Raw genomic sequence first — 10,296 nt, 5'->3', positions numbered from 1 at the left:
TAGTGGAGCAAAGTGCTGCTGCTTCTACTTTTTTGTTTTTTAGGATGGGAGAAGCTTGTTTGTATGATAATTGAAATGATCCAATAGAGAGGGGGAAATGGATGATGAAGGAGAGGGGAGAATTTGTGAAGGTGAGAAGTGGGCCTTGGGATCAGGAGGCAGGTGAACACTGGGGGACAGGAGTAGGGAGGCTGAAGTTGTGCAGGTTTCTTCTGGTGGGTCCAACTTTCTTTGTGAGATGGTGAGCAGGTCATCAGTGGCAGTTAAGAGACAGAAGGAGGTGTTTGGAAGCTTGAAGATCAAGGAGAGGGTATAAGGAAGCATCTAGGAAGACAGGAGAGTACAAAGACCATGGGCATATATTGCGATCTCCAGGTGTCATGATGGCTACCATGAGGCGTGTGGGCACACATCAATGCCAGGAACATTGCCCTCGCATGCAGACTTTGCTGGGTGCAGAAGACATTGTTTGTTTATTCACTGTCACCACGGCTGAGTTTAGAACCCTAATCTTCATAAAAAATGTCTCCAGAAAGACTACACTGTGATACAACATTGATTTAAAAAGTCGCTGTGTATATAGATTGCCTGCTACTTATTGGGCAACACAAATACGATAGAAGTGGCTACATTTCTCAGAAGGCTTGCACAGCCTGGAGAGGGGTGGGGGCCACAGCCCATTCACATGTTTATAAAAGGCTCTCAACGTCTTCTGATTTGCTTTCAAGGGCTGCCTTTAAACTCCAATCCCAAATAATTTAAGTAAAAAATGAAACTTAATTTGGACAAGTGGGAAATATTTCTTTAGGATACCTAGAAATTAGTATACTGAAAGGGCTCAGAGAAGCCCAGGTTCCCAATGTGTGCCACAGATGCTATGGCCACCACCATGCTAGGCTTCATAGCTGGTGGCAAAGATGGCCCTGAGGGGTTGGACTCAAACTCTGGTTGTCTTGCTGAAGAAGAAATTGGTGGGTCTGTGACTGGATGGTTAGGTCTATGCTATTGATGGCTGATGACAGGAATGTTAAACACTGTAAGAGTGTTTCTTTCTTTTTTTTTTTTTTTTTGAGGCGGAGTCTTCACTCTGTCGCCCAGGCTGGAGTACAGTGGCGCGATCTCGGCTCCCGGGTTCGTGCCATTCTTCTGCCTCAGCCTCCCGAGTAGCTGGGACTACAGGCGCCCGCCACCGCACCCGGCTAATTTTTTGTATTTTAGTAGAGACGGGGTTTCACTGTGTTAGCCAGGATGGTCTCGATCTCCTGACCTCGTGATCTGCCCGCCTCGGCCTCCCAAAGTGCAGGGATTACAGGCGTGAGCCACCGCGCCCGGCCTAGTGTTTCTTTTTTTTAGGAGAGTCTTTATTAGATCAAGGATATGTTTCTCTACCTGCCAGTTCCTCAGAAGGGAGGAAGGACTGCAAAGTATCTTGGGGTCAGTGTCCCCAGGCGGGCTCCTCATCTTCCCCCTGAAATGACTTGTCCTAAGATGCCCTACCAGTTGGCTCTTAACTCTTTGGCAAGCAGATGGCCTTCAGATGGGGGCAGCAAACTTAGAATCTTCTCCTGTCAGTCAGACCCTGGGGCACTGAGGCAGAAGCTACCAGGGCAGTCTTCTGCACAGGCTAGGCCTCCACACTGCTCTCAGCAAGTCAGCCCTGTTTCCTGAGTGCCGGCGTTCACCCCAATGAGTACAGACTAAAGCAGGAAGAGAATTTCAGGGAAGCAGTATAAAGCATTGCCTTTGGCTTTTTGTGCTCATCCTCTTTCAAACTAGAAAAGAGGAAAATTGCAGAGATGAACTTAAGTTGGGTCAAAGGAGAAGGAATATATGACTGACTTTTAGCCTGACAATTTGCTTTCTACCTCATGGAACTACCCAACACTGCTGGCTCCTCTGCAGCCAGATTGGGATGGAGGTGAGGGTTAGACGCATTGGATCTCACTCAGTGGTTCCTCAAGGCTGGATCCTGGAACTCCAACCCTACCCAACTTCACACTAGTGGAAAAGTAACACTTTATCCCATCTTGGTAGATTTGGTCTGGCATCAGACTTGCCAGAGGGCTACCAGAAGGAAGGCTTCTTTGTGTAGAGGCAGGCCCCTGGTACAGGAGATGGCATTAACTAGGCATTGCAGTATCCCCCATCACCAGCGATCTAGGTTCAGCCTCTGAAAGGGTTCAAGGCAGGATATAACAGATCGGCCAGTATAGTATCTCAGTATAGTAACTTGGGCTCATGTTGGAATCACCTAGGGAAGAAAAAAATACTAATGCCAGGGTCCTGCCTCCACAGAATTTTATGTAATTCAATTTTTATATAATTCGGGGTGCAGTCTGGGAGTCAGAATTTTTAAAATCACCCTAGCTATTTCTTTCTTTTTTTTTTTGAAACAGAGTCTCACTCTGTAGCCCAGGCTGGAGTGCAGTGGCACTATCTCGGCTCACTGCAAGCTCCACCTCCTGGGTTCATGCCATTCTTCTGCCTTAGCCTCCCAACTAGCTGGGACTACAGGCGCCCGCCATCACACTTGGCTAATTTTTTGTATTTTTAGTAGAGACAGGGTTTCACTGTGTTAGCCAGGATGGTCTCGATCTCCTGACCTCTTGATCCGCATGTGCTGGGATTCCAGGCATGAGCCACCGTGCCCGGCCCCCACTTTTTTTTTTTTTTTAAGACCGGGTCTCACTCTCTTGCCCAGGCTGGAGTGCAGTGGCACGATCTTTGCTCACTGCAACCTCTGCCTCCCGAGTTCAAGTGATTCTTCCGCCTCAGCCTTCCATGTAGCTGGGATTACAGGTGTTACCACCAAGCCGAGCTAATTTTTGTAATTTTAGTAGAGACGGAGTTTCACCATGTTGGCCAGGCTGGTCTTGAACTCCTGACCTCAAGTGATCTGCCTACCTCGGCCTCCCAAAGTGCTGGGATTACAGGCTTGAGCCACCATACCTGGCCCATCCAGGTATTTCTAATGTGTAGGTTTAGAATCTTGGTACTCAAAGCATGGGCCTCAGACCAGAGTACTGGCATCACCTTAGAGCTTCTTACAATGCAGACCCTACTCAGATCTACTGAATCAGAGTCTGTACTTTATCAGAATGTGAGAGGACATGTTCTGATCCTGCCTCATGCCCTGGTGCCAAGGGTTCAAGTTGGAGATGCTTGTCAAGGCTCAGCACAGGACACAGCAAATGAGGGCTATGATGATTCTTCTGGGCAGGAGGAGGAGGGTAGTGATGGGGCTTGGCAGGGTCACCTAGCTTGGTAGAGACCTCTGCAAGCTGATTCTTTAAGATGTATCTCTAACAGTCATTTTCAATGTCATTTCAGCACTTCCCGGAGACTGGACCCCAAGGAACCCCTGGGTAGCCAGAGAGCAGCTTCCCCAACTCCGAAACAAGCTTCTGCTACCACTCCTGGCCAAGAGAGCCCCCAGGAGACAAGGGCACAGGGACCAGCAGGCCAGGAGGCTGATGGTCCCCGCAGGACACTGCAGGTAGACAGCAGGACACAGAGATCAGGGCGGTCCCCCTCAGTGTCACCGGACAGAGGCAGCACCCCTACATCACCCTACTCCGTCCCTCAGATCGCTCCCCTTCCCAGCAGCACACTATGTCCCATATGCAAGACTTCGGACCTCACGTCGACCCCCAGCCAGCCAAACTTCAACACCTGCACCCAGTGTCACAACAAGGTCTGCAACCAGTGTGGGTTCAACCCCAACCCTCATCTCACCCAGGTAACCACCTCTGCGCCGGCTCCCCACTCACCTGCCACCTCATTAGCATGCCTCCCCTGGTTTCCTTCCCCTCTTTCACCAACTCTCTTTTCCTGGTCGTTTCCCTTGATCACCAGCATCTGTGTCCTCCTGCAGGGATGTGTCCTGGTTCCAAGATGTGGCAGCAAAGAACAGGGCCTGGTCCCAGATCTCCCAAGGGATTTCTGCATCCCCTGAAAGCTTGGGCAGAGTCTGAGAGTAGAAGATACTTTCTAACCTGGTCCAAGTTTGGTCTGGAAAAATGGCCTTCGAGAGGATCAAATTGTTCTTATGAACAATTTTTCCCAATGGAACTTATTTGGAGTGGGCCATGAGCAGCTATAGGATACAGAGGGAGGCAAATTTCCCTGATCTAGGCCAGAAGGCCTCTCTCTTTGACAACAGTCTCTAGAGGGGGATGCTGGTGAGGGGAGAAAGGTTTCATGGGAGGCAGGAAACTGCTCTGGGAAGCACCTCCTCTGGGCTTTAGTTCTAGTCAGCTGGGGACCTGAGGTGGTGGGGCAGCTACCTCATCCCTAAAGAAATGACCTTAGGGTAAAGAACCAGGCTGGGAACCAAGCATTCACCAAGGATGACAGTGTCCCATACTCGCCAAGAAGCCCCTGTAAGACCATTTCTGTGAGTTTGGCTTCTTTTTCACCCAAGAGGACAAGAGGACTCTGGGTCCACAGCCCCAGCCTGGCTTTGTTCAGGATGCTTTCAATGACTGTGGGATGTCTCACCAAGTGAATCGGGGCCGTCGCTTTAAAATGAACAGAGTAGGTCTGCTGATTTCCTCCTACTCCTCTGGGAGTGGAAGCCTCTGTTTCTCCCCATAAGGATCTGTCTTTGGATAGAATGGAGAGAGGCTGGCTGCAGGCACGGGCATGGCTGCCTCTGGAATTAACAGCAGCTGGAGCTGTTTGGACCATGTGGGAGGGGGCTGAGTGAGAATAATTGTTCACAGGTCAGGGTCTATATATGCCATGAGGTGCTGTGGGTGTGGGATGTGTGGTTTGTGAGAGGTAAGTGTGAGATTCTGAGGAAGGAGCTGTCGGTGTGGGGAGATGACTCAGTGCCTTTGGAGTCGCTCCTGGAGTGTGGGGGCTTCCTGAGGAGGCGTGCACGCTCGTGATTATTGCATCTGTGATTAGAAACAGGCCATCCTGCACTGTTCAGTTAGGTAAGCGCTTGCTGTTCAGAATTTAGAACAATACGATTAAGGCCAGGGAAGCTCACCTGTGTGTTTCTGCCAGTGAGAAGCCAGAAGCCCCTCACAGGAACAGGGAGGCTTGGCAGGTGGACTGTACCACTATGGGACACCCCCTCCTTATGCTGGCCTTGCCCCTCTGGGTTCCAGCTCCCTTGAGATGCACTGCAGCACCTGGACAACTCCGGGTGAGGTGGGTGGGGATAAGGAAGAGTCACACATGGTGGCCCCAGGCTCCTGGTGGGCATCCCATTCCTCACCAAACCATGACCCCTGCCTGTAGGCTGTCCAAGCCCAGGACCTTCAGTGAGGTGGGAAGGGAGCCAGTCTTTGACTGTGCCTGGAAAAACAGCAGAGTAGGAAGACCTTGGAGACACTCAGTTCATCTGCCTCATTGTGCTGGGAGGAAGCTGAGGCTCAGGGCCAGGAGAAGATGGGGCCTCACACTTACTGCAGATCCATAGTGTTTTGTGAGGGGTGGATCTCAGCCAAATACTTCAAACAAATGCTGGGCCGGACAAATGAAATGTTTCTTTACTGTGAGATTCCTTAGGACTTTCAGTGTCCTGAGGGGTACCACAGAGTTCCAGGACAGGACTGTGGTTGGCAGCCTTTCCCAGACTTGCTTTCACAGAACATCTTAGGAGCTGCTGTTCCATGGCACCCAGTTTGGGAATTGCTGACCTGGTCCCTTCTCCAAGTTCACACATTGTGAATACCCTTTTGTGCTGGGATTTTCAGGTAGAACCTTCACTTCTCCAGAGCTGGCTTTCAGTGTTGTTCTTGTCAAGGAAAAATAATCCTTGGCACATCTTCCCGAGGGGTGGCAAAGCATAATTCTTGAACCAGTGCAGTTGTTCTTTGTCACTTTGCTAAGAGCAGGTTCACCTTCCTGGTCATGCTTCCATGTGATGAGAAAACAGGTTTGCAGGCTTTGCTTACACACCTGCTGTTAGATCTGTTCTAGTCAGACTACATCTGTCCTGGCCACTTCTAACTTGATGTTATGTCAGCCAAGAAGGCTGGGAGTGCCCTGGTGTCTGTGGGCTGAACTCCTGCCTGGTCTGAAGTTCTGGGCATGTGTAAGGGGCTGGTTCTGAAGTTAGGTGTCTGGGTGACAGGGGGTCAGAGAAAGTGACTTTTTCCAGGAAACTCAGCTATAGCACTCACTTTCTTTTTCAGTTCCTCACTTCCCAGGAGTGGCCCAATCAGAGTAGAAAAAGATAGGGGTACTGCCAGACCCAGCGCAGATGCACTGCAGACACTGGCCACTGGAGAGTGTCCTGGGGACCCTGTGTGGACTGGGGAGTGTGCCTGGAGCTGCTAGTGTAGTCACTCTGAGCCTGGTTGAGGAGGTCCGGCAGCCTGGGTGCTGTGTCCAGGGCGTGTCAGCAGGATGCGTTGTTCCTCAACTTTCCAGTGGACAGAGGGATATAGCAGTCCCAGAGAAGGACGTGGGCCACACAAGTGACATGGAGGCTTTCAGGGCCTCTCCAAGACCACTAGTGAAACTGCTTGGAACTTTGAAATGTGACCACAGATAATGGAACTTTGTTCATGTGTGTCACTAATAGAGACTCACTGGCTGGTGTGGAACTCAAGCTGCTGCATAGATCTGGAGTGTGATTGAACAGTTGTGCCGAATGGCTGCATGAGGACAAATGCACAGAAAGGAGGGAAAGAACTTGGCCCCACTGGGCAGTGGTCACCAGGACTTGGTGTTTTTGTTTTTGTGTATGATGGTATCAGTCAGAGTTATTACTTTAGCTGAGTACTGCAGAAACAGCAGACCAGGTCTGGAGATGGGAATCACACACAGTTAGCCCCATTTGGCTAGAAGCAGTGTCTGAGATCTGGAATCACTGTTTTTCTGGCCAGCGGACCCAAGTTTCCCCTATCAGCCCTAGGCTGCTGGAGGGCTACTACACTCACACAGACTGACATGGTACTCACCATTCTGCCCATCCAACGGAGAGGAGGAAGCCTGCCCATGTAGTTTGGTGGGTTTCTGAGAGCCTGGAGCATGTTGAGACTGCATGGAAATTGGGGAAGGAGCTCAGAGCACAGTCCCTGTTTACAGATGAGGAGACTGAGTCTTAGAAAGTCTTGGCTTATTCTGGGTTATTCTGGAGCAAAAGAGCTGTGGACCTAGACCAGTGGCTTGGTCTCCAGCTTTCCCCCAGGGATATGCAGCCTCATTTTCCCCATTCATAGTCCATTTTGCTCAGGCTGAAGCTGGTTCAGAACAAATAGGGCAGTCCCAGATACTCTTCTTGGTGGGGGCCATTTCTTTCCGGATTTCCTCAGTCCTGGTAGCTCAGGGTAAGTGAGTAATCTAACCTGTCCGAAACCACAGAGAAAGACTGGGTGTTTCTGTTTGAGGCCTCAACATTTCTCACCACTCACAAGAGATCCTCCCTCTGACAATGCACTGATGCCAGGGGGCCAGAGGTGTTAGCATTCAGTCCTCACTGATGAGGAGAAGGCAGGAAGACCATTCTCCTTTTCTCTCTATAGATGTGGGGTTTTAGACAAGTACTTGAATTTCTTGAATGTCAGATTTCTCTGAAGGAAAAGCAGGAATCCAGGAATTGGCGTCGGTGGCTTTGCTAATGCCCATGCCTGCTCAGGCCTGTGAGTTCACCTCTCTATTCTTTAGTGACTTACATGTAGGCCCGCCACCCCTTTCTGCACCAGAAGGGTGGCCCGTGTTGCCCTTGTTGGGCTTCTATTCCAACAGCTGGGAGTGGGAGACAAGGCATGGGCCTGAGCCTGCTAAGTAGAAGATGGGAAGGTGCAGTTGGGGTGGGCAGTGGGGATGGGAGTGAGTTGCTGGAGAATATGAACCATGGCCTGGGGCAGGCACAGGCTGCCTGCTTCTATAGGCCTCTCAGGGGCTTCCATGCCCCACTCAGAGCAGCCCCAGAAGCACATCCTAGCCTGGAGCTCCTCCAGATGCCAGTCTGTCCTCATCCTCAGAGCGGCATCCCAGGAGTGAGTGTGGTACAGAGGCCGCGTTGCCTGCATGCCCGAGCCTCCAGTCTGATCAGCTGAATCCTCCCAGAGCACCATCTAGAGTGAAGGGGCCCACCCTCTGCCTCTGTGGGGAACAGCAGGGCTGCCACCCCATCCCCAGCCTTCCAGGCCAAGGTGGTCCATCTGCCTCCCACCACCCTTGCTCTAGTCAGAATTACTTATAAGCCTCTCTAGGAAAACTACAGAGGAGTAAGCGTGGTCTTCCCTCACCCATTCCAAGGTCTGGACTTTGCTGAGGCCAAGCCAAGGATGTTTAACCCATACCATCCCCTATTGCTACCCAATGGCAAGCCATGAGCCTACGCAGTTTCCCAGAGTGGGCGGCGTGGAGAAGGGAGGGAGAAAATGCAGGGGCTCTGAGCCTCTCTCTCTCCTGCCTGCATCCCACTGCTTTCCGGCAAGGGCCAGGGCACCAGATGGCTCGGGGGTGGTGCTGTGAGTTCAGCACAGATCCCTTTGCTGCAGCCAGCAGCCTTGTCTCATTCCCTCTGCTCCCTTCTGGCCACACTGCTGCCTGGGCCAGAGAGGAATGAGGAGCAGGTTTCAGGATATGGGACCAGCAGTGTACTGAGGGGAAGTAAAGGTGTCTTCCTCTTTCCTGGGCCCAGGGGTGTGTCTGCCCAGCCTTCCAGTGCTCACCTCCAAACAAAATGGAAGTGGACCTCTAGGTGGTAGGCTCTCCAGGAGGCCTTTCTCCCACCGAATAGCTAGTCCTTGGGCAATTTGCTTTAGAGTAGCCACTTTGACCTAAACAGTCTCCAAGTCAATAGAGAAATGCTCTCCAAACTTCAGTCACTCTGGAGCAGCCAGCCCTGTTGCTTAGTGCATGCCCCGAGGTGGTCCATGTTCCCAGAAGACAGGACCTTTGGCCTACTTACTTGCTTGGACCATGCAGGGTGGAGGCCAGAGCCACTGGGGCCATGAGGAGACAACAGGCATGGAATTCTACCTTTTAGTTATGGAAGAGGGCCATAAGTTAAGCTAAGAATGAATGTAAAATTAATTCAGATCTGAAAATATGAAATTTTACTCCTAAAACACTTGTTTTCATATCTAAGGGCAAAGGAAACAGAATAAAAAGAACATGCAGTAAAAATGGTAGAGAAAAAGAGAAATCCATAAATAAAGTAGGAGTGGGAAGAAGTGGAAGAAGGCACAAGAAGGGGTGGCAGGAAAAGGAGGTGATGGAAAGAGAGCCAGAGGCAGGAAGAGGCAGGGAACAGGAAATCTTGGTAAAGTTCCCAGTTGCTGGCTGGTAACCTGTTGGTTTTGCTGCTTCCACTCTTTATTTTGCTCAGCCTTTGGCCTGGACAGGCATGCTTAACCTACTGAGTCAGAGGGCAGCCCTCTCTCTTCTTCCTGTCCTTGCCTCCCTCCACAGTGCTTTTCAGTCCTACTGATAGTCGGGAACTGTCCCAGACACTGGAGAAACAGGTAGAAATGAAGCAGATGTGTTGCTCAGCTCTGTGAAGCCTTCAGGCCAGTGCAGGAGGCACCGCTGCCACCAAGAACCACACAAACAAACACACAATCACATCTGGGGTCAAGGAGGAGAAGGTTGTGGGGGGTGCTGTTGGTACGATGCTGAGACAAGATTCCTGGAAGTAGCTGGGCATGGTGGCTCACACCTGTAATCCCAACACTTTGAGCAGCCAAGGTGGGCAAATCGCTTGAGCCCGGGAGTTCAAGACTAGTGTGGGCAACAACATGGCGAAACCCCATCTCTATAGTATTTGGGAGACTGAGATGAGAAGATCACTTGAACCTGGGAAGGTCTAGGCTGCATGAGCCAATGATCATGCCACTGCCCTCCAGCCCAGGCGACAGAGTAAGACCCTGTCTCAAAAAAAAAGAAAAAAAAATTATTGGGGGCTTCTCCAAAGAGTGAGCATTAGGCTGTAGAATGTTAGAACTGCTAGACAGGAGGCAGTTGGAAAAGAGGAGGCCTGAGGGGAGGTGCTTGGTCCATGTGAGGGCTTGGGAGCAAAGGTCCAGGACAGCTATACCACAGGACAGGACCAGAAGGCATGCAGGTCCTGCTGGGCTTGCTGGGGTCTCCTGATGCACTCCCACGGTTTGGGAAGGTGGAAGTAGGAAGGTCAGATGTGTGTTTAAAACACCCCTCTGGGCTGGGCGCGGTGGCTCAAGCCTGTAATCCCAGCACTTTGGGAGGCCGAGATGGGTGGATCACAAGGTCAGGAGATCGAGACCATTCTGGCTAACACGGTGAAACCCCGTCTCTACTAAAAAATACAAAAAACTAGCCAGGCGAGGTGGCGGGCGCCTGTAGTCC

At 51.1% G+C, this 10,296-nt stretch overlaps 1 protein-coding gene across 1 annotated transcript in view; it reads left to right on the top strand.

Moving 5' to 3' along the window:
- The first annotated feature begins 1,868 nt into the window (after positions 1–1,868).
- BSN (bassoon presynaptic cytomatrix protein) overlaps positions 1,869–10,296 on the top strand; it is a 56,918-nt gene continuing 48,490 nt past the window's right edge. Inside the window, exons 1-2 of the mRNA XM_011981136.1 lie at positions 1,869–1,918; positions 3,331–3,739. Coding sequence (XP_011836526.1) covers positions 1,869–1,918; positions 3,331–3,739 — 459 coding nt within the window. The remainder of the gene's footprint in view (positions 1,919–3,330; positions 3,740–10,296) is intronic.

This window comes from Mandrillus leucophaeus, unplaced genomic scaffold (genome assembly GCF_000951045.1).
Source record: "Mandrillus leucophaeus isolate KB7577 unplaced genomic scaffold, Mleu.le_1.0 Scaffold22, whole genome shotgun sequence".
NCBI classification, from domain to species: domain Eukaryota; kingdom Metazoa; phylum Chordata; class Mammalia; order Primates; family Cercopithecidae; genus Mandrillus; species Mandrillus leucophaeus.
The sequence above is the reverse complement of the archived record's forward strand: the minus strand, read 5'-3'. Positions and strand labels throughout refer to the sequence as shown.